Source organism: Sarcophilus harrisii, chromosome 1 (genome assembly GCF_902635505.1).
Source record: "Sarcophilus harrisii chromosome 1, mSarHar1.11, whole genome shotgun sequence".
Lineage (NCBI taxonomy): Eukaryota > Metazoa > Chordata > Mammalia > Dasyuromorphia > Dasyuridae > Sarcophilus > Sarcophilus harrisii.
In genome coordinates, this window is record NC_045426.1 from 142,444,646 (window position 1) to 142,469,552 (window position 24,907).

Here is a 24,907-nt window from a genome sequence, read left to right on the forward strand (position 1 = left end):
TGATATGGAAGAAAGATTAATTTTGTTTTGTATGATCCCAAATGGCCATATCAGTAGTGGGTGGAAGTGGCAGAAAAGTATATGTATTTAAGTTTAATATCATAATATAAGTCATTCTTCAAGTGATAAATGATCAAAGAATATGAACAGACAATTTTCAGATGAAGAAATTAAAACCATTTCTAGTCACATGAAAAAATACTCTAAATCACTATTGATTAAACAAATGCAAATTAAGATAACTCTGAGGTACTGATAAGACTGGCTGAGATGACAGGAAAAGCTAATGATAAATGTTGGAAGGGATGTGGGAAAACTGGGACATTAATATATTGTTGGTGGAATTGTGAACTGATCCAACCATTCTGAAGAGCAATCTGGAACTATACCTAAAGGGGTATAAAATTGTACATATCTTGTGTGAGCCAGCAGTGTCTCTACTGGATCTGAATCCCAAAGAGATCATAAAAAAGAGAAAAGGACCCACATTTGCAAAAATGTTTGTAGCAACTATTTTTATATAGGCAAGGAACTGGAAACTGAATGGATGCCCATCAGAGAATGGCTGAATAAGTTATGGTGTATGAATGCTATGGAGTATTATTGTTCTATAAGAAACAATTAACAGAATGATTTCACAGAGGCCTTGAGAGAATTATATGAACTGATGCTAAGTGAAGTGAGTAGAACCAAGAGAATATTGTACACAGCATCAAGAAGATTATGGGATTATAGCTATGATAGACTTGCCTCTTTTCGAGGTCATTCAGGCCAATTCCAATAGACTTGTGATGGAGAAAGACGTCTGCATCCAGAAAGAGGCCTCTGAGGACTGAATGTGGATCATAGCATAGTATTTTCACCTTTTTTTGTTGTTGTTGTTTGCTTGCATTTTGTTTTCTTTCTCATTTTTTTTTTCCTTTTTGATGTGATTTTTCTTGTGTAACATGATAATTGTGGAAATATGTATAGAAGAATTGCACATTTTTAACATATATTGGATTACTTGCTGTCTGGGGGAGGAAATGGGGGAAGAAAAGGGAGAAAAATTTGGAACATAAGGTCTTGCAAGGGTAAATGTTGAAAACTATTTTTGCATATATTTTGAAAATTAAAAGCTACTATTTAAAAAAATTAATATAATGAAAAACTTTCTAAGAACTAGAAGCCTCCTGAGCAATTGGTTAGATTTCAGAGATTATAGCTGCATTGGATTTCTTGATGTGTAGTTGTCAAATATTTTATAGCGAAAATTTCTTTTGTTCATGGATTAGATTAGATGATTACTGAAACCTGGAAGGTGTATTTGTGGGAAGGAGTGAATTAGGTTTTTATGAGAGTATTTTTGTCTTTACAATGTTATCTGAGAGTAGTAATCACTGCCTGCTGGAGACCCAAGCTGCCAATTCAAGCAGAAATTGAATTTGGGAACTGCTAGTCTTTCTTCTTCTTCTTCCTCTTTTTCTTTTTCTTCCTCCTCCTCCTCTTTCTACATTTTTACTAATTTTTTAAAAAAGAATTTGAAGCAATTTAATTTTGTCCTACATGATTTTCATTTTTTATTTTTTTAATTATAGTTCTGAAAAGACAGGATTTTAAAAAAATCTATTGTGTTTTTAAATAGAACTACTTGACTCCTCCTTAAAACCCAAATCATTCTGGCTTTCATTTGAATAGCCAATAAGAGTCCCAACCCCAGCCTCTGTGGTTCCTTGCTTAGGTTTTGATGGCTTAGATTGAGAGTAAATAGCAATTGTTTTCTACTCTTGGCAGAAACTCTGAGAGTCTTTCCCTCCCAGATTGATATCTTTGTGATGACAAATTGAGCCAAATTTGTGTGGCAAATTTATCTTAATTCTTACCCACCCCTCAGTCATTGAATGTTTGTATCTCAAATAAACTGAAACCTGGGAAAGACCTTAATTTAGGAAGGCCAAGGTCACTCACTGCAAGACAGGCCATTATGACAGGCATCTTGATCTTTCTCTTACTAATGAGAGGACAAGAGAGAACCTCCTATCTTTTATAATTCAGCAAGATAGCATAGAGTGAAATTATCTGGAGAAAGTCCGAATTTTATAGCCCAAGCTTCTGTCTGAGACAGACAAGGAGGAGCACTGATTATTTTAACCTTTATATCTTAATTGGGTCTTTTATTCTTTTAAATGGATTTTTATCACACTCCCATACTCTTTGTGGGAAGCCTCTGGTAGAATTCTCTTTTAGATAGTTTTCAACATTGCCTTTTGCAAAACCTTGTATTCCAAATTTTTTTTCTCCCTCTCTTCTTCCCATCACCTCCCCTAGAAAGCAATATATGTTAAACATGTACAATCTTTTATACGTATTTCCACAATTATCATGCTGTATAAGAAAAAAACAGATCTAAAAGGGGAAAAAAATGAGAAAGAAAACAAAATGCAAGCAAAGAACAACAAAAAGTGAAAATACTATGTTGTGATCCACTCTCAGTTCTAGCAGTCCTCTCTGTTGATGCAGATGGCATAAGTCTATTAGAACTGCACTTTTATGGTCTCTCCAGCCATAATGTACTTCCAAGATCCTAATGTGTTCCCTCACAGGTATCAGTATCCAGTGAAGCATGAAGCCAGAGAGGGATATAAGACTTGATTTAAAAAAAATTTTAAGTATAAGTTTTTGATTCCATGTCAGTCTCCCTGTAATACTCCTCTTCTCCCAATTAATAAGCCAAATGGAGAATAATACTGCATGGTACAGGATCTCAGGGCTATTAAGGAAGCTGTCATTCATTTTCACCTCATAGTGCCTAACCCCTGCACTATCCTTATTCAGATTACAGAGGAATATACAATGATTTTCCACCTTACATCTTAAAGATATCTTCTTTTGCCTTCCACTTCCTAAAGACTCACAATTTCATTTTGTTTTTGAGTGGACATATCCAAGGAATACAATTCCTAGCAGCTGACATGGACAATCCTATCCCAGAACTTTCAGGACAGCTCCCCTTATTTAGTCAGGAATTAGGGAAAGATTTAAAGGATCTGAAGCTGATTGATTCAGTAAGAAGATAATATTGTTATCTGGGGCCCATCCCAGGATCCTTCTCTAGCTGTAGCCTACAGGCTCTCAGTTCTCTAGGCTTCTGGGGTTATCAAGTATCTTTATCTAAGGCATATATCTCCTGTCAGTCTATTAAATATCTGGGTCATGAACTGATACCCTACCTTTTGCTTGCTCACTACAAATAGAAAACAAATTATCTTGTCACTTCCTGAACCAGCCACAAAGAAATAATTGTGAACATTTTGGATACCTAACTTATTGTTAAACCTCTTTATGATTCTATTAAAGTCCTTTAAAAAATTCTCTCAAGACTGGGAATCTGACCAGACCAAGGCTTTTGAGACTTTGAAAACTAAATTGACATTTGCCCCAGCACTAACCTTGCCCAATTTGGAAAAACCTTTTGTTCTATATGTTGATGAATGGCATGGTCAAGTCTTAGGAGTTATAACTTAGTCCTTAGGACCTGATGCCAAATCCTTGGCATAATTCTCAAAACAAAGTGATGCTGTAGCATTAGGTTGGCCATCGTGTTGATGTAATATAAAACCCTAAAATTTTTGGTTTTGGAATTTGCCTCAGGAAACTCCCACACTCAGTCTGTTTGATTCTGAATAGACTACTTCTCAGTTCACTGCTGACTGATGATCTGGTCCTGACAATCATATTTTGGAGACCACACTCAATTCCTCTGGAGATTACTCCCTAACCCTACCCTCAGGCCATAGAATTAACATATCTTTGATTGAAAGATGTATAAGTGTATTTCTTGCTTCTGTTTCTCTCTACTGGATTCCCATAGAATTCAATCCACTTTGTAATGGCATCACTATTACTTTCAATAAGCTTTGCCCCTTGAGTAGAAGACGAATTCAAGCCTACAAATTCTTTTGAGACTCCTTGTGACACTGGTCTGGGATCCAAACTTTTGAAGTCCCCCTTCCCAACCTCAATAGTGTCATTTGCTACATCTCTTTAAATTGAGGAAGCCCCTAAACTCACTCTTGGCCAAGTTTTGGAGGTCCATACTCCCCACTGGTTCAGAACATTTTGGAAGTTAAAGGCCATCAGTAGGTAGCCAGCTGAAGGCTTACTAAATATCAGGACCTCCTGCTGGACTCTCCTGATTTAACTGTCAGAGTGTGCCAAATTCTCAACCCAGCCACTTTGCTTCCTGACTCCACATAGTTGGATGATATTATTCATAGTTGTTAGGAAACTCTAGATTGCATCTACACTAGCCATCCTAACTTGAGAGACATACTTCTTGACAACCCAAGATGAATGGTATACTGATGGATCTAGTTTTGTTGAAAACAGGGAAAGAAAAACAGGCTATTCTATGGTCAGCATTAATAGCACTTTGAGACTAAACTACTCTCTCCAGACCTCTCTGAAGAGGGTGGAATTCATTGTCCTCACCAGAGCTTTAGAACTGGGGAAAGAACTAAGAATTAAGATTTACACTGATTCCAAGTATGCTTTTCATGTTTTACATGCTCACAAGCGTATGTGAAAAGAAGAAGTTTTTGACAGCTAAACATTTCCTCATTAAGCATGCAAGGAAAATCCTACAGTTACTACAACCTGTCCATGAACCTAGAGAAGGGGACTTACAGGCCAGGGGAAATAGACTTGCCGATTCAGTTGCTTGAGATACCCTGCATTTGTCCCTAATCATGGCCCTACTACTCCCCCAAGTCACTCACTTTTATATATTTCTATAGACCCCAAGAACAGGCTCTTGCAGAAGAGAAGGGATATATATGTATTTCCCCCTCTGAGGGTAGTTTCAAACACCTTCAGAATACCTTCTAATCTCAGCAGCAAGTAAGTAGAAACTGTTTAGCCCGAACCAAGCCACTCACTTAGAAAAGAATACCCTACAGAACTTTGTGAAACTTTTTTTCCACTGTTCACAAACTAGGAAAAACCATTAGCTAGGTTTATAAAGCCTGCTCAATTCATACCCAAGTGAAAGTGCCATTACTCCCATACCTTTTTAAAACCTGTTCAGAGGAGAGGTACATATTCTGGAGAGAACTGGAAGGTAGATTTTACACATATGCTCCCATGTAGGGGTTCTAAATTACTTCTGTTTTTTGTTGACATCTTTACCAATTGAGTATAGCCCTTTCTTTGTAGGACTGAGAAAATACAGGAAGTATCAAGGTGTTTACTAAAAGAGATTTTTACCTCACCTTGGTTTGCCTCGCTCCCTGAAAAGCAGAAATGGTCTAGCCTTTTACTTCACAAGTAACTCAAACAGTGGCAGAGGCCCTTAATACTGTGAGAAATGGGCATTTATTTGGTTTCCACAGTTATGAAAATTAAACTGGAGAAATGAAAATTAAATTAGAAAATTAAAACTCACAGGGATATCAGAAGGTGAGGGGGTAGAGATTGTCTCCCACAAAGAAGTAAACTCTTTAAGGCAGGGATTGGGTTTTTATTGTAATAATGAGTGCTGGATTGAAATTTGAAAAGAATCTTTTATTCTTTGCTTGTCCCCTTCTAGAATGGGAGCTCCTTGGGGGCAGGGACTGAACTGAGTAGGAAACACCTTGCCCTGTCAAGCATTTGATAGCCTTAGGTTTTCTTACCTCACATTTTTTAGAAACTTCACTTTAGAAACCCCAGCCAGTGGGGAATAGAGCCAGGGGGTCAAGGAGGGGAGCTTGTGTTAGAGAATTTAAAAAGGGACTGTCCTTTGCCTGGGTGTGGGTCTCTTTCTCAAACCACCCTTCCTCATGAGAAAGAAACAATTTTTTTTTCCTGCACTCATACTGGGATTTCAGATTGTTTTAGTGTTCAGTACCATCCCACACAATATTATCTATCATTTTCACTGGCCTGGCATTCTCAAGGTCCTCTGGGAAGATGGAAAAGAACAACACCCTCAATTAAGATCTTACTGAACTGTACTTAGAACCTCAAGAGGAAAGAGTGAAAACATTTGATGGGATTGCTTAGACTCTACATCACCCACCGAAAAACAATTAAGCTTAGCCCATTTGAGTTCCTGTGTTGGAGACCTTTCATGACATCTGATATTCTTGTAGACTCCAAACAGCATTTAGTCACCCAATTTGCAACCCAGCTCATAGTAGTCAGCAATGTCTTAACAGATTAGGCAAACCTACACCTCCCAAAACTTTCATTTATTTATTTATTTTGTGCTGAGGCAATTGGAGCCAAGTGTGATCCTTGCCCAGGATCACACAGTCAGGAAGTGTTAAGAGTCTGAGATCAGATTTGAACTCAGGTTCTCCTGATTCCAGGGCTGGTGCCCCCTAGCTGCACCAAATTTGCAGTCTAAATTGCTCCTAAGGCAGTCAGGGAGGATTACTGATTATTTTGATCTTTTGATCTTAATTGGGTTTTTTACTTTTTAAGTGGATTTTTATCACAGTCCCACACAATTGGGTGAAGTCTCTCAAAGAATTCTTTTCTGAATTCTTTGCACTGACAAACCCACCATAACTCCACAGTTATATATCCAAAAGAAAGTCAACCCTACCCCAGGTTATTTTCCCTCATAAAAATTCTGTTCTCCCCTTTCCTTGCTTAAAAAAATCTTAATGGATTTAACTCACTATTAGCATAACAAAATATCAGATATGTAGTAAAATCTTTGCCTCTTGATTCAGAGAAGATCTAAGCCTACAAATCCTTTTAAGATATCTTGTGATACCCAAATATACTTTTGAGGTGCAAAACACCAGCATTATCATTGGACTTAGATAACTCTGGAGGAAAATGTGAATTTAATGATTTTGTATAGCTCTGTCCCACTCATATATCTCATTATGTCATTGGTCCTATTCAAGAACAAGATAGAAAAAGAATTCTGTGAAGATGGCAAAGTAGATTAGAAAATTACAAGCTCTCCAGATTTCCTTCACAAACAAAACAAAAGTATGCCCCAGATCACTGAAAAACAAATAAGACTTGGGGCAGAACAGGGGTTCTCCTGGAAAAACTCAAGAAGAGCTGAGGAAAGACCCCAGGACTAGAGTTTAAACTGTATAAAGTATAAACACTTCCAGGTTACCTCCATAGAAACAGCAAGGGGGGAGCCCTGAAGCTAGCTGGGTTTAGAGGTAAGGAACAGGAGTCTACATCCCAGAATTCTGAAGGAACATCTTCTGATTAGGAATGTCAGGCCCAGTTGTGCTGTTGAGATGCTGCTCTGGGCAAAAAAGTGCAGAGGCAATGGGGCAGAGACTTTGCTGACTGAAGCACTTGCAAGAGAGGGGAGCTTTTGGTTTGGGGTTCAGATCAGAAGGAACAGCTGAAGTGAAGCTAGAGGTACCATCCCTCCCACCTCAAAATTTGGTATTACACTAATAGTTCTCATTAAAAAACAAAAAAACAAAAACAAAACAAAACAAAAAAAAAAAAAAAAAAAAAAAAAAACAGGCAAAGGAGAAAGAACCCAACCACAGAAACTCAGTATGGGAATAGAGAAGACCTGGGTTCATCTTCAGAAGATAGCAAAAAATAAAGTAAATTATTATTTGAAGTTTAAAAAAAAAAAGCCTCTTCTACCCCAAAGAATAATGTTAAAAGGCTACCTGCCCAGAAATAATTTATAGAAGAATTCAAAAAAGACTTTAAAATTAAGTGAGAGAGATTGAAGAAAAATTAAACTAAAATAAAATAAAAACTATTCAAGTAAAACAAGCAGAGCATGGGAAGAAAAAAAGTAGAAAAGGAGACATAGAGTCTTAAAGAAGAAAATAATTCTTTGAAAATTAGAATTGGGCTAGGGGAAACCAGTGAAGATATAAAAGATCAAAAAATAACAAAATACAATATAAAAAATGAAAAAATAGAATAGAAGTGAAACATCTCATAAGAAAAACAACAGGTCTGGGGAGCAAATCAAGAAGAAAAATGTTAGCATAACTGGACTACCTGAAAGTTGTCACCAAAAAAAGAACCTTGACACAATGATGCAAGAAATAATTAAAGATAATTGTCTTGGAGTGATAGAACAAGAAAGAAAAGTAGAAATAGAAAAAAAAAAAATCCACTGATCATCACCTTGAAAAAGATCATGTATAGATAACATATAAGACTTTTTTATTATAGTTTTTTTTTTTTTTTTTTATTTACAAGATATATGCATGGGTAATTTTTCAGCATTGACCCTTGCAAAACCTTTTGTTCCAAGTTTTCCCCTCCTTCCCCCCACGCCCTCCCCTAGATGACAGGTAGACTAATACATGTTAAATAACATAAGAATATTACTAAAAATTTCAAAACCCACAAAAGAGAAAATTCTACAAGAAACAAATAAAAAACAATGCAGTTCAGATATGCTATAGCTACAATTAGAATTGTACAGGATTTATTAACTACAACAAGAGACCAAAGGTCCTAGAATGATATATGTTGACTAAGTTTACAGCCAAAAATATCTTCTCCAACAAAACTAATTATGTCTGTATATCAATATATGTATTGTGTTGGTGTGGGGAAAATATATAAATTATAAATATAATATAAATAAATGTATAAATGAAAAAAGAAAAAAGTTCATAGTACAGAACAAAAGAATAAACTACAAGAAAGTAAAAAGATGGAAAGTCATGAATACACAATCTTTTCTATTATTACACATACTTTCTTGAAATAGAAATTTATTGTTGCATGTTTTGAATCCTCTCTGATGTTTGGCTCAGCACATGACAATGTTTTGTTTCGTTTTTTGAACAAATATCATTCTGTCATTTTTGTGATTATACCCCAATACCCCTTTTGGACTATTTCTAGGACTTATGGACATGTGTAAATTCTTCATGTTGATTCATGTTATTTGTTAACATTACTACTAGCCTGTGTTATATTGCTATGTGCTTATGTAACTATGTGTAATGCCTCCCATATTGATGGATTTATGTACACCTTGTATACCTATGTACACCTTTTCAGGAAGATCTGAGTTCAAATTTTACCTCTGATACTTACTTGCTCTGTGACCCTGGACAAGTTACTTAATCTCTCTTTGCTTTAGTCCATTTGAGAAAGAAATGGCAACCACTTCAGTATCCTTGCCAAGGAAACCCCATGGACAGTATGGTCCAAAGATCTTGAATTGTTGAATGCTGACTGAATGACTGAACAAACCTCATTCGTTATAAAGATGAGGTTACCTAACAAAAGGAAACAGAGATAAAAATGAGGATAAAGATGAGAAAAGAGAAATCCAGAAATATTAAGTCACTTAGTAAATTCAGGGATAGGGGCAGCTAGGTAGAGCAGTGGATAGAGCACCAGCCCTGAAATCAGGAAGACCTGAGTTCAAATCTGCCCTCAGACACTTAACTCTGCCTAGCTGTGTGACCCTGGGCAAGTCACTTAACATCAATTGCCTCAGCAAAAAAAGCAAAAAAAAAAAAAAAAAAAAAAAAGTAAATTCAGGGAGAGTAGAATGGAGTTGGGGAGGGAGAGAGATAGAGACAGAAGAAGAGAGAAGCTATATAACTTATAACTATCTAATATATTACTAAGTCTTAAAGATAGTAAATATCAGAGCCAGAGTTTAAATCTAGGTTTTCTTCTAAATTCATTTTTTTTATCCTATACTAGGAGTCAGCAAATTATGTCCCTTGCATTATGATTTGCTCACCCCTGTCCTGCACAGTGCTATCTCATTCATTATTTTATATAAAAAATTGCTACCTTTTCTGATTTCACAAACATCCTGATCTATAAACTTGGAGTCATTCAGTTCAGTTTAACAGACATCTGTGCTTAATTACATTCCTCTCTCTTTTTCAAGGATCACGGGATTGTTATTGGATCAAGGATATTAATCTATTAATCTATTGTTATTAATCTATTGTTATTAATATCCTAATATCAATTAGATTATTCAATAGATTATTGCACATACTTAAAGAATCTAAATATTTAATTTACCACCATGTCCTATTGATTGTTTCTTCATAACATCTCTTCACTCTTTCCTTTCCATATCTACTGCCTCTGTTCTAGTTCTGGCCATGCCCAAATGACCACATAGTCTTCTGATATATCTCATTCTTATTTGTTTCTCCTTTTTCCAATTCATGCTTCATTTCCCAGGTTAATCTTCTTAAAGTACCACTTTATTCATGTCAGTCCTCTGTTTAGAAAAATTTAGTGGCTCTCCAGTGTCTATAGACATATATATATAACCATCAGGTAGTACAGTAAATATTTTACTAAGTAATTTTTTAAAACCACTCAACCAACTACATTATTCAGAGAACTTGCATTTAAAATACCATTATAGTGATCTAAAACCCCAAAGACTACTCGTATTCATTTGGAGTAGGTAAACTAATTGAACATGCAATATTCTCAATGCTTGTCACACATTATAATAGCTTCAAGTGCTTGTGACATTTAAATATTCAATTTGCGTGGTGAGGCAATTCTATATAATCCTGATAAGTGATCATCAAATTTTTCCTTGAAGATATTTCCTATGACCCAAGTTAATTTGTTCCACTTTTGGATAAGTTTAGGAGTTAGGCCATCCTTACATTAAAGCTAATTTTTCCCTTTGCAATTTAATATCATTTCTTCTGGTAACAGCTTCTGGAGCCAGGCAAATCAAGTCTCATTCTTCTTTCAAGTAGTCATCCTTTTTAGATTTAAAGACTATTATCCTAAGTCTTCTTTTCTCTAAGTTAGACATTCCCAGATGCTTTAACTGATTTCTCCACTCTTCTCCAACCTAATTGCTCTCTTTTGCAAGTTTTTAAAATTGTCAGTGGCCTATTCTGGACACTATGCTTTTTTTTTTTTTTTTTTTTTTTTTTTTTTTTTTTTTTTTTAATGAAACCTTAAATTGAATTCACTTTTTTTTTGGTTGTCATATCATACTGCTGACTTAAATTGAGCTTGATGTCCAGTAAAAACTCTCTTATCTTCTTCAAATAATCTGTATAGCAATGTCACCTCATCTTCAGTCAACAAGTTAATATGTACCAGGCATTGTACAAAGCATTATGAACACAAATGTAAGTAGAAAGAAATATAGTTTCTGACGTCAAATTGTTTATAGTCAAATTGGGAAAGACAATATATAATGGGGAGTGGAAAAGAAAGGATGATGTATATGCCCCAGGGATCAAGATGGTGATCTGGAATTGAGCAAGATAAGACCAAGCATAAGTGAAGATATCAAGAGAAGAAAAGCTCTTGACTGAATTTCTGTTTCAGCAAAGGCTACCATAATTGTCATTTTGACCTGATCTGGATTCTAGTCCAATTTTGCCATATCTGTCTTCTTTCTTCTTGTTCCAGGGTACAAATCTCTATCTGGTTGAATATTGCTCTAACCCAGGAATTCTTTTTTTTTTTAATTTTTAATTTTTTTTTATTATTAAAGCTTTTTATTTTCAAAACATATGCATAAATAATTTTGAACATTCATCCTTGCAAAACTTTGTGTTCCAAATTTGTTTCCCTCCCTTTCCTCCATCCGCTTCCTAGAAGGCAAGTAATCCAATCATTATGTTAAACATGTGCAGTTCTTCTATACATATTTCCACAATTATGCTGCACAAGAAAAAACAGATCAAAAAGGAAAAAATGAGAAAGAAAACAAAATGCTAACAAACAACAACAAAAAGAGTGAAAATACTGTTATGAACCATACTCAATCCCTATAATCCTCTCTCAGGGTACAGATGACTCTCTTCAACACAAGACCATTGGAACTGGCCTGAATCATCTCTGTTGAAAAGAGCCACATCCATCAGAATTGTCATTGTATAATTTTGCTGTTTTTTCTGGTTCTAGTCACTTCACTTAGCATAAGTTCATGTAAGTCTCTCTAAGCCTCTCTGAAGTCATCCTGATGATCATTTCTTATAGAACAATAATATTCCATAACACTTATATACTATAACTTATTTAGCCACTCTCTAATTGATGGGCATTCACTCAGTTTCCAATTTCTTGCCACTACAAAAAGGACTGCTACAAACATTTTTGCACATGTGTAACCCAGGAATTCTTAACCTTTTTCATGTCATAGATTTCTTTAGTATCCTGGAGAAACTTATGGGCCTTTCCCCAAAATAATATATTAAAATGCATAATGCAAATATCAAAATAGTTTTCAAAACAAATTCATAGGTGCCCATCTTAAAGGCCCTTGCTCTAATCTGTTCAATCTACATTGTCTCTTAAAGTCACTAAAATCCTGAAATAAAATAAAGACTTATGAAAAATCTATGAACCTTCTCCTGCAGAAGTCATTTAGCCTCTCTGTTCCCAGTGAGGCTTTCCAGCATGAAGATTCTTTATCTCTGACACATATTGGACACAATCCTGATTGAATCACTTAATTTCTCTGTATTTTTGAGAAGCTGCTATTCTGCACTGGTATAGGGTGTTCCCTCTACCAATGAAGTCACAAGTCCAGAAAAAAAAAATCTATCATATTTTATTCAACCCAATATTCTATTTTATAAAGATACTTTTAAATCTTTAAGTTTTAAATCTACTCTCAGCTATCCCTTCTAGTGTGTAACATCATCAAATTTTGTAAGCATGTTATCCATACCTTCATCCAAATCATTGATAAGAATATCATGCTGCACAAGGCCAAATATAGTTCCCTGGATACTCAACTATTAATGACAACTCTGGGTCTAGGTAGTCACCCAGGTCCAAATCCAATGAATTGTACTCTTGCTTAACCCATATATCTTCTTCTTTTATTATTATTATTATAGCTTTTTATTTACAAGATATATGCATGGGTAATTTTTCAGCACTGACCCCTTGCAAAACCTTTTGTTCCAATTTTTCCCCTCTTTGCCCCCAACCCTCCCCTAGATGGCAGGTTGACCAATACATGTTAAATATGTTAAAGTATAAGTTAAATACAGTATATGTATACATGTGCACACAGTTATTTTGCTGTACAAAAAGAATCTGATTTTAAAATCATGTACTATTAGCCTGTGAAGGAAATCAAAAATGCAGGTGGACAAAAATATAGGGATTGGGAATTCTATATAATGGTTCATAGTCATGTCCCAGAGTTCTTTCGCTGGGTGTAGCTGGTTCAATTCATTACTGATCTATTGGAACTGATTTGGTTCATCTCATTGTTGAAAAGGGCCAAGTCCATCAGAATTGATCATCATATAGTATTGTTGTTGAATTATATAATGATCTCCTGGTCCTGCTCATTTCACTCAGCATCAGTTCATGTAAATGTCTCCAGGCCTTTCTGAAATCCTCCTGCTGATCATTTCTTACAGAACAATAATATTCCATAATATTCATAAACCACAATTTATTCAGCCATTCTCCAATTGATGGGCATCCACTCAGTTTCCAGTTTCTGGCCACTACAAAGAGGGATGCCACAAACATTCTTGCATATATAGGTCCCTTTCCCTTCTTTAAAATCTCTTTGTAACCCATATATCTTCAACTTTTCATATAATGATAACATCAGATGGTTTGTCAATTTTTCTGCAAAAATCTAGGTACACTAGATATGTGGTATTCCACTGACTCATTAAATTATTAATGCTATTAATAAAGGAAAACAGGTTAGGCTGTCACACCTTATTCTTAATGAAGCCATGTTGGCTGTAATCATGTCATTTTTTCCCCCCTAGATTATAGGATTTTAGACTTAGACCTGGAAAGGACTTTGAAAGTTATCTAGTCCAACCGTTTTATTTTACAAATATAAAAACTTGAACTCAGAAAACTTAAACGATTTGTCAAAGATTACATGATAGATGATGGATAATTTTATCATCTTTGTGTGGGACCAAGGTAGGGTGAAGAACTACTCCTGAATGGTTGTTGTATTTAAGGAAGAGTTGATCATGATCATTCCCTTAATTTTATCATTCACAAATACACCACTTCCATGTTCAATAATTCCAAAATCCCCATATCTGATCATAAGCTACCAATATCTTATTTTCCTTTTTGCTTTCCCATACAAAAATTTGTACTGCCCACACTGTGACTGCAATCCCTTCACCAGTCAATTCTCTCCCACCATCTCACTTGCACTAGCCTCTCTCTCCTCTTTTCCCTATCTTGACTCTTTGCTAAACCCATTCAACTCTAGATATCCCTTTTCTTCAAATCCCCAGCCCCCTTAATATTTCACTAATTGCACTATTACCACACCTTGGCCCTGAAACACTCTCATTATTTGCCTTTTTCACTCCTATACATATATTGCTTAATGGCAGGGGAAAAAAAACAAACAAACCAAAACACCTCTGTTTGGACCCACTATAAATTTATGTTATATAACTTCAATTGGGCCCTCACTGCTGCTAATCAATCACATTAGATTTGCCTTATCAACTTAGTATTCTATTTTCCACAGTGTCTTTAAAAATCTTTCAACCTCTTCAAATCTCTCAGGGCTGCATCTTATCCCCAACAAATCAAATAAAAATTGTGTCATATTTTATAGGGGAAAAAAAAAAGAGAGATCCATTTGTCATGAGTTCCTTCTTTGTCATCTCATATCACTCATATAGCTTCTGCCACTCTTCTTTCATCCCAGTTTCACATAGTAAGATGGTCTTATTCCTTACTAAAGCTAATCCTCCTACTTGCTCAAATGATCTCCTTCCATCCTGTCTCTTCTAAATACATTTTCCTCTCTGTCATCTTCACTTTTTCACTTATTTTCAACCTCTCCCTATCTATTGGCTTATTCCCTGCTTCCTACAAATATGCCCATTTCTCTTCATCCTCAAAAAATTCTCCATTTTATTCTTCCATCCCCATTTTCCATTCTCAAAAAGGCCATTTACAATAGATTCTTTCACTGCTTCTCCACTCATTTTCATTTTTCTTTGGCTTCTGAACTTATCATTGCCCCCAAACTATTCTTCAAAGCTGATCTTTCCTTGCCAAATCCAATAAGAGCCTTTTCTCAATTCTCATTATCTTTGACTTCTCTGCAACCTTTAATATTGTGGATCATTTTCTTCTCCCTGATATTCTCTTCTCTAGGTTTTTGAGGTACTAGTCTCCTGGTTTTCCTCTTCCCATCTGACTGCTCCTTCTTAGTCTCCTTTTCTATTTACTTATCCAAATCATGCCCTTTCATCATAAATGTCCCATTGGGTTCTGTTCTGGGCCCTTTTACTTCTTTCTCTCTCCTATTTCACTTGGTAAGCTCATCAGTTCCCATGACTTTAATTACCATTTTCAAAACTACCTATCCTGCCCCAAGTTCTCTGCTGACTTGCAGTCTTGCATTTCCAATTGTCTTTTAGACATCTAGAATTGGATGGTCAGTAGCTGTTTTGTTGTTCAGTCATTTTTCAATCATGTCTCCTAGATGTGCTGGGCCTCTCCCTATAGGGACTAAATAAATGCTTTCTCTTTGTGCCTGAAGATGTCTTTGTCTTTGATTAGTTAGTTTAAGAAAGGAGGTCTAGTACCTGTCCCAAACAGTTATCTGCTTCCCTCCCCCCCCCAGTCTCTGATTTTAGTCTAATATTTCCTATTATCTCCTGAAGGCATTGAATTCTGTTTATTTCACTCTAATTTTCAGAGAATCCACATTGACATAATATTTCTATAATATTTCTTCCTTTTATTTGGTATCTTCTATTTAGTTGTATTCTTGATTTCAGTTTCTGGTTTGGAACTTTGTCCCAAGGACAAACTCTGACCCCTCTTTCACTCTTGATTGGGGTTTTCAGGTGCTATTTTGTCCTGATCTTGATTTCTTGGGTTCTTGCTTCCCAAGTTTCCACCTCCACAGACATGTCTGTGCTCTAAGTCCTAGCAGGTTTCAAATCCTCTAATTATCCCAGGTCAGATTTCAGGTGCTCAGGCCTGAAATAGCTTCTCCAGAGTGCTTCCAGGTTTCATAGTTATCATTGTCTTCATTGTCTATCATTGATCTTCTTGTCTTTTACCAAACTAAAAACATATCTTACTGTTTATTGTGAACCTTAAATCCTTCCAGGATTTAACTCTTACTTTCCTAGGACACAAACCAATCTAGTTGGTAGACTTCATATCTTATCAATATTTATGTTTTGATGATCAATTACTCTTCATTGGTCAGAAATTTTTTTAAACATTTCATTAACTCAAACGACTCTACCTTCTTTACTCTTATCTAAATCATACTCTGACTTTCCTTTGGATTTCTTTATATATCTTAGATAATTAACTTTTTCCTCTTTCTATGTATATCTTTCTTTAGAAGACCAACATAGTGCTAACATTTATGTTTTTCTGGTTTGTTGTATTTATTTAATGATATTTTTCATTCTTTTTTCCTATTCACATTATGCACTTTAAATTAAACTTTTATAAATAGATGACACAGGAAAGGATCACACTAGTTGTTTTCTATTTATAATTGGCCTTTCATATTTAATGTAGTTATATGACAAAAATAGGAGGGGGGGAAAATCTTCTGGCCCTGATTTAAGAATATAAATTTTTTTTTATAACTTTTTATTGACAGAACCCATGCCAGGGTAATTTTTTACAAAATTATCCCTTGCACTCACTTCTGTTTTGATTTTTCCCTCCCACCCTCCACCCCCTCCCCCAGATGGCAAGCAGTCCTATACATGTTAAATATGTCACAGTATATCCTAGATACAATATATGTGTGCAGAACTGAACAGTTCTCTTGTCGCACAGGGAGAATTGGATTCAGAAGGTAAAAATAACCCGGGAAGAAAAACAAGAATGCAAACAGTTTACATTCATTTCCCAGTGTTCTTTCTTTGGGTGTAGCTGCTTCTGTCCATCCTTGATCAACTGAAACTGAGTTAGGTCTCTTTGTCAAAGAAATCCACTTCCATCAGAATACATCTTCATACAGTATCATTGTTGACCTATATAATGATCTCCTGGTTATGTTCATTTCACTTGGCATCAGTTCATGCAAGTCTCTCCAAGGCTCTCTGTATCCATCCTGCTGCTCATTTCTTACAGAACAATAACATTCCATAACATTAAGAACATAATTTTGATTTAACCGCATTAATCGTGAAAAACAGCCCAGGTACATAAAGGAAAGGGCTACTGTCTTCCTTGTGGCTTTACAATTTAGGGAGGCCACAGGCTAGATTCTGAGCGTCTGAAAGAATTATTGCAACAAGTTGCAACTGTTTCAAATGTCAAGTTTTTGTGGTTTTGCTTGTGTTGATTTTTTTCCCTTAAATTTTAAATAAGTCCAAACAACACGGATGTTCTTCTGTAGATTACAAATTTAACCGGCACTGCCATTCTTTTTTCCTCCTGTTATTCTTCTTCAGGCAGCTCCCAATCCCTATGCAACTTTTTCATTTCCCTTTCCCTCCTCCATCCATTAGAACGAATCTCTTTTTGATTTTGCGTTCGCCTTTGTGGGAAGTAGGTCCCTCGCGGCGAGCCGTCCAAGCCGGCCGGTTGTTGGCTTACTGCAACATGGCGGCGATCTCAATGTCAGCGACTCTGAGGCAGGCCTTGGGGGTGAGAAGGGCAGCGGCCGCGGTCTCCCGGCTTCCCAGCAGGTAAACGCAGCTCCCTTCATCGGTCTCTTCTAGACGCCTGGGTTTTCCCGTTTGCTAAGGGCAGAGGGAGGCCGGGCCGGGTCCCCGGCGCTCGCCCCGCCAGTGACCCCGCAGCCCTTGGGCGGCTCGCCTCGCGCTGCGCCCTCGGACGGCCCATGGTCCCCCGGGCGCTCTCGGCGGGGAGAGCGGGAGGAAGGGCGGCCCCGGAGACGGAGAGCCAGGCAGGGAGCAGCCCGAGGGCGGTCCCCGGAGAAGCGCCTGGGTCTGCGCCCTTCCCCCGCGGACTAAGGCTCCGTCTGGGAGCGAAGGCAGGGGCAGGAGCGGCGCGCGGGGCAGGTGCGCGCCCCGAGACCCCGTTTTCCCCGTTTGGAAGGCTTCAGCAGAGCAGCCCCTGCACCCCAATGTCTGGCTCCCGGCTCCCGTGCTGGAGCGGGAGACTTGGCACCTCTTGCCGGAGATGTTGGACTCGGAGGCTGGAGACGGAAGGTTTTGCGAGATTAGAGGGAACCCTACGCCTAAATATGGAAATTCTAATCACTGCACATTTTTGAGGTGTTCCTCGCCCACCCACTCCAGCACTAATTAGTGGTTTGCTTCTTTTCTCTCCACGATCGGCGTTATTATAGATTTACTCTGGGATGAAGGCGAAATATGTGAATAGTATTTTTTGCTTCTCTCCTTTTTATCCTTAGGATATTTCCAATATCATTGTTCAGATCTAGTACAGGGTGTCTCAGAGGGCTTGGTGCAGTTCGAACAGCTAATAAACGTTTACTTGGTGGTTACTGATAACAGGTACTGAAGCTCAACGTTTTTACGATTATTGTCTCATTTGAGACGCTCAGTAATAAAGCGGGGAGAGGGAGAGAGTTCTGTTGATCCTAACTTGCAGATGAGGAAATTGAGGCTGGCAGTCTTTAAGTTATTTAATTCACTTGGCCCAGGTTACACAAAGTAGTGAGTGCTTGAGATGGGATTTGAACTCAGCTCAGTCCAGCACTACATATCACCACCTAGTTACTTCAAGACTAAGTCTAAAATAAGGGGTTCTTAACTTTTTATGTGTCATAGATCACTTTGTCTGGTGAAGCCCATGGACGCTTTTGAATAATGTTTTTAAATGCATAAAATATCTTGGATTGCAAAAGAAACTAATTATAATGAAATAACTATCAAATTATTAATTATATTGTAATACAACTCATATATACATCTTTACATATGAACATATACATAGACAATGGAGAAAACAACGTGTGTGTGTATAAATAACACACCCATAGTTTTTAACCTGGGGTCAATGTAACTGTTATACACACATATATACACATAAAGACATGCTGTATGTATTAGATGTGTATATACATAACACATCTGTGTATTGTACATATACATATCCACACATATATAATCATAGCTGCATGGACTTGAGATTAATAACCACGTGGTCTAAGTGAAGAGACATGTTCAAGTTTGGTGAAGGTGGCAAAAAATTAAAAAGAACTCAGGGCCTACTGCAAATTAATACAATGTAAATAATAATACAGTGTACTTAAATGTAAAGGAAATGTAGAGTACTCCAAGCTAGAGTTAACTAACAAAGGTTTTATATAGAAGAGATACATTTTGAAATTTATTATTAGAGAAAACAGACACGAAATTCAGTGATAGAAGTACATGACTGGGAGCAATAAAATGAGTTCTAAAATGAAAGAATATCCATTTATTTTTGCATTAGACACAGACATGGAAAAGTGTTCTTGCATATCAAGGCCTCATAATGTTGTTATAACTAGGACTAGAACAGGTTTTCCAACTTAATGATTTTCCCTTCAGGATTTAGAACTGGAAGGGATTTCAGAGATCATCCAATTCAACTCTTTTCTTTTTACTGATTAGGAAACTGAAGCACAAAGATATTGAGCAAAGTCACAGTCTTTTTATGGAGGCAGGATTTGACTCAGGCCTTCAGACATCAGTCAGGTGTTCTTTGCATTAGGCTATGCTGTCCATAAGAGCTAGTAACATACATTCTTTTTTTTTTTCTTTTTTTTTTTAGATGATTATTCTTTTTTTTTAATTATAGTTTTTTATTTACAAAACATGCATGGATAATTTTTCAACATTGACCCTTGCAAAACCTTCCGTTCCAGCTTTTCCCCTCCTTCCCTCCACCCCCTCTCCTAGATGGCATGTAGTCCAATACATGTTAAATAATGTTAAAGTATATGAGTAACATACATTCTTAAGCTGAAATTAGAATGGGAGAGAATTTTTTCTACCCTCCCAACCACACTGCATGGCTAATCAGTAATTAGCTGGACATTAATTATTAGACACAGTTTGTATTCCTTGCATGACATTGATACTTCATTATTAAAACCTGGAAAGACCTTGGACCGAGTTACTTCTCTGTCACATACAGTATGACCTTGGGAAAGTCACTTGATTTCTCAATGTTCTAGGAATGTCCCAGACCGTAAGTTTGCAGGAAGGTTTAGACCTGTAGGAAATTTCCTCCTTCCAGATTTACTTTTTCAATGAGAGCAGAAGTCCATTCCTTAGCTCTGTCCTTTTATTATTTGGCATGTTGTGGTAACTAAAAGCTAAGAGCATCATGGGTTTGAGGAGCTTTGGTAGATAATTCACTGTTTACTCAAAATTAAAATTTGTTTGCAAACTGAATATAAAACATTTAAAAATAAAAGCAGACAAGTAAAGGCTCTTTTGAAACTTTTAAAATTCAATAGGTAAAAAATGGTAAAATGTAATATAATTTATCTTTTATTTGCTCATTTAAATTATATAACAACAGTTTAAAAGCTCAAAGTCTACTAATATTTAAATCATTTAAAGATAATAAAAGAGTAAAACACATGTAAGGAAAATGAAGACAATAGGGAAAATAAAGGGGATATAGGTAGGATAACCATAGATTTTCCACTCAGTGAAGGATGTACATTCTAGGGTAATAACTGGAGGGGGCTGGAGGAAAAGAAATGGCTATTATGCATACTCACATACTCATATAGTTAAGCAGACTGAATACCATATCTTGCAGATTTATATTTTTACTTACTAGTTCATTAGTCTTATTTATCCTTGATGACTGAATGTCCTCAAATGAAATTCATAACTATAACACTTGTTTTTTTCTTGGATTATGTGTATTAAGTTACATATTTACCGACCATCTTGTGTTCATTTACATATTTACTGACCAACTTGTAGAAGTTCAGTTATTTGGATTTACTCTTTCAACTTGTCCTTTAGCAATCTACCCTCTTTCAACATCTAGACATCAAGGGAATTGAATCTGAGAGAATATGCAGGAACCCTTAGTGAATGAGAATTTCAGGGACTAGAGAATTCATAGGAAACTAGGCTAGCTCAAATTTGATCCATATTTAGGACTATTCAAAATAATTATGACTGCTGGCACAGAATTTGAGAAGGCAGTATTAATAGGCACCTGTCCACACTGATTTTTATTTAAATTGTCTAACTCATCCAAATCTAGTTCTTAAAGCTTATAAGGTATTAAAAGTAATCTTTAATAATACTATTAAAAATTGTTGTGCTTATTAGAGGAAAGGTAAAGTAAGACCTGCCCTTAATAGGGAAGGCTTTATCCAGGTAGGATGGAATGTTAATGAGTTTTCAATAGCTTTAAATTTTTTTCCCCAGTATATTCAAGTAGAAAGGGGTTTCTTCTCTAAATGGAAGGTAGTCAATATAATAGCCTGTATATACTTAGCTGAAATGATTGTTTTTAAAAAAAGCCCACAATTAATCATAATTTGTGACAAGCCTAAGGGAATAGTTACCTTTGTTACTTAGTAGTCTAATCTGTGAAAGATAAAGATGGAAAAGTAGGATACTGACCTATGAAAATAGTACCATTTGGGTCTGGATATAGATCATCTTTTTCCCTTTTCCCTTGTGGTTAGTAATCATGTGATAAAATATCTTTATTTGAATTAAAAGGAAATGTATTTTTAATGTAATAGTTCTGTATAGTTATTTTTAGTATGTACTTGGTTTTTTTTTTTTCCCTTTTAAATACATCTCATTTAAGCCTATATTCAGACCAATATAGTAGTGTAAAATATAGGCTTTGAATACTTTTTTCTAATAATTTGGAATGGTATCAGTTGCCAAAACATAACAATCTCTAGTTAGTTCATCAGTCAACATTTATTAAGTGCCCACTATATGTCAGACATTGCTAAGCAGGGAGTGGGACAAGGAAGGGGATATGAAGAGAGATAAAAAATTATCCTGGCCCTCAAGAACAATCTAATATCTTAAAAATAATGCCTTAACACTTTCTCAGCCAATGCTCTCAACAAATTTTCTTGTTATATCTTATATATTCATGTACTTTGTTATCTAAAGTTATATAATTTCATCATTGTGGGTGTTTTTGCCATTATTGGAGGTGGTGGTCTCTCCATCCAGTATTCAGTGTTATCAGTTGCTGTGGCCAAAACTTGAATCACCTAAGTGATAAATTGAGTTATAGAATTTAGTCTTTAAATGGTAGATACAAGGTTCTTTGGGGACCCATACTGAGCCTTTAAGAATTTAAAGCAAGCCTCTTTTATATAAAATGTTCTCTTGAAACAGGGTAGCTGTGTAGATCTGTTCTTCAGTTCGCTCACTGAGATGGTCTGTTTCCATCAAGGGATTTTAGGACATGTTAATGAGTGAAAAAAAACCCCAGAGGGGGACTGCTTCTTTGTCATCATTTCTCAGAGAGATGTGTTCAGAGAATGGGGAATACTTTAAACTATAGTGTTTTCAATCTCATTTCAATTCATGGAAAGCTTTGGTAAAAGCTAAGACTGCTATTTAGTTTTTTTGATGATTCTGGGTAATCACTGTGGACATTAATTATTGTACTGTGATATAAGAAACAATGGGGCAGTTGGGTGATGCAGTGAATAGAGCATCAGGCCTGGACTCAGGAGGACCAGAATTCAAATTTGGCCTTAACTTAGTTATGTGATCTTGGACAAATCACTTAACCCTATTTACCTCCGTTCCTCATCTGTAAAATAAGGATGCATTGGAAAAGGAAATGATAAACTACTCCTGTATCTTTACCAACAGCAACATAAGAAAAAACAAATAATGACGATTTCATAGGCCCATAAGACCATAAATTTAGAGCTGAAGGGCTCTTGAAAGTTATCTGCTCCAACCTTATGTTACAGATGAGGAAAGTAAGACCACCCCCAAAGGCTATGTAAATAACCTGAAGTCACACTGGTAGTGAGTGACAGCATTGGAACTTGATTCCATGGACTATGACTCCAAAGACTATGTTTTTAACCTTATACCACAAAAGATGACTTGTATCAATTAACGCAAAATGAAACAAGGAGAATAGTAACTAGGAGACTAATCTTTATAGTAGCAGTAGTGTTAATAAAAGTTGCACCAAATTCAACTAGACTCAAAGGAATTTCAGCAATTAGCATTGGTACTAGAGAACAAATGATGGAACAGACTTACCTATTTTCAGTAGAGAGGTTGTGTTTTTGTCAGATTTTGCATCATTTTTGTTTTCATTAAAATGTGGAATCCAGTAGAAGAGCATGTCAGGAAATCACTGTAGTATAAGCATAAAATACATCAATACTCAAATGGATCTATGATCCCAGTATTTTCTTTCAGTATCCCATCTATGTCTAACCATGTTTGCCATAGAGGGTCCACTGTTAATTTTTTTGTTGATATCGGGGATACCAGTGGAGCTCTTGGTCTGTTCAATCTCTTTTCTTCCTAGCATACATTTCTCTGATGTTCTTCTGTTCTTTTGAAGTCCCTTTTTCATTTTATGTTGCAGTCTGATCCATCCTTATAAAGTGCCTCTCCTTTGCTTTCCATGTGATATTCATTTTTAGTTCTTCAGAGACTGTTGTATTCTTCATCCACTTGTTCTTTTATTGTGTCTGGCCAGGCCAAACTCTTGTGAGTGACTACAGATCTCTTCCAGGAACTTTGTAATGTGCTGCAGCTTGATGCAACCAGTACAATATAATCTCAAATGAGCAGGCATCTGGAGGACTTCACCTTCCATAGACAATCTCTCTTTAATTTGAATTCTGCTCTGATTCTCTTCTATCATATGCTTACCTTTGTGAATATTCATTTTCTTTTATATCTTAACTGGGGATTTTATGATGAGGATTTTCTAATAAGGTTGTTTCTGTTTTATTTTCAGTGAATCTTGAATAACTTTAATGTAGGGGATGGATCAAAACCTTGCTGGAAAATAGCCTTTAAAATGAGTGGTATTTTCCTTTTTAAAATTCCACTAATCATTCATTCAAACAACAAACATTTAGTAGTATCTTCTTTGTGTTGGGCATTGTGATAAGCTCTATAGATAAGAAGAAACAAGAGAAACTTCCTATTCTGCGTAAGTTTACATACAAATCCCTATTTGACAACATGTATGTAAATAGCTTGAGTTTTTAATTATTTTTGTATTATGTAAAACCTCTGCCATTTTAGCAAAGCCTGTTAAGACCCCAACTTTGGATAACGTTATGAAATGCATAAAATAAAAAAAAAATTAAGTAGTTATAAAAATTCTTTTTAAGTTCTCAGGTTAAGAATGTGTTTATATTTTGTTTTTTGTTTTGTTTTGTTTTTAAAAGACACATCGAAAACAAGTACAAGTGCTTTTTGTAGTAAGCAAAATGTTAGGATCTTGTATTTTCTATCTTTTATTGAATTGTCTTATAGTAAAGATGTTCTTTATAGGAAATCACTTGTGAAAGCCTGACTTTTTCTTTCTGCTATCTTCATTTGAAGATGTCCTAGATGCATAGAAGGATGAATCTCATAAATTTTTTGTGCAAATTAGAGTAAGTTTATGGGCGAGTAATTTTGATGTTATCTTGTTCACCTTTATTGTAAAAATCTTAGGATCTATTTTCCATTTTTCCTCTGCTTATTCTTTCATTTTAATCTTTAATTGCTCTGGAAATAACTTTGCTTAGTTTGATTTCTTATCAGATTTTCTCTGACCTGTTTTTTTTTTTCCTTCTCTGTGCAGTGATGCATAATCATAAATAATTCTTATTTCAAATATTTTGTAAATAACGATATTTTAAATTGCCATTTTTTTCTTGGCAAGTAAGTCAAATAATTGCTAACTGAAGTGCTTTTTAGGTGCTTTTAATATTCTTGTTATTGTAGTTTTTTTAAATCAGTTAAACTTCCATATAAGTCATTATGTTGCTTTTGATAACATTTATTTTGTCCTTTTTTATAGATTATAGATTCAGAGCTGTAAAGAACCTTAGAAGCCA

The 24,907-nt window shown here is 35.8% G+C and overlaps 1 protein-coding gene across 1 annotated transcript in view; it reads left to right on the forward strand.

Moving 5' to 3' along the window:
- Positions 1 to 17,446: 17,446 nt before the first annotated feature.
- Positions 17,447 to 24,907, forward strand: part of NDUFS4 (NADH:ubiquinone oxidoreductase subunit S4) — a 131,280-nt gene continuing 123,819 nt past the window's right edge. Inside the window, exon 1 of the mRNA XM_003759357.4 lies at positions 17,447 to 17,579. Within this exon, the coding sequence (XP_003759405.1) occupies positions 17,494 to 17,579 (86 nt within the window). The 5' untranslated portion in view covers positions 17,447 to 17,493. The remainder of the gene's footprint in view (positions 17,580 to 24,907) is intronic.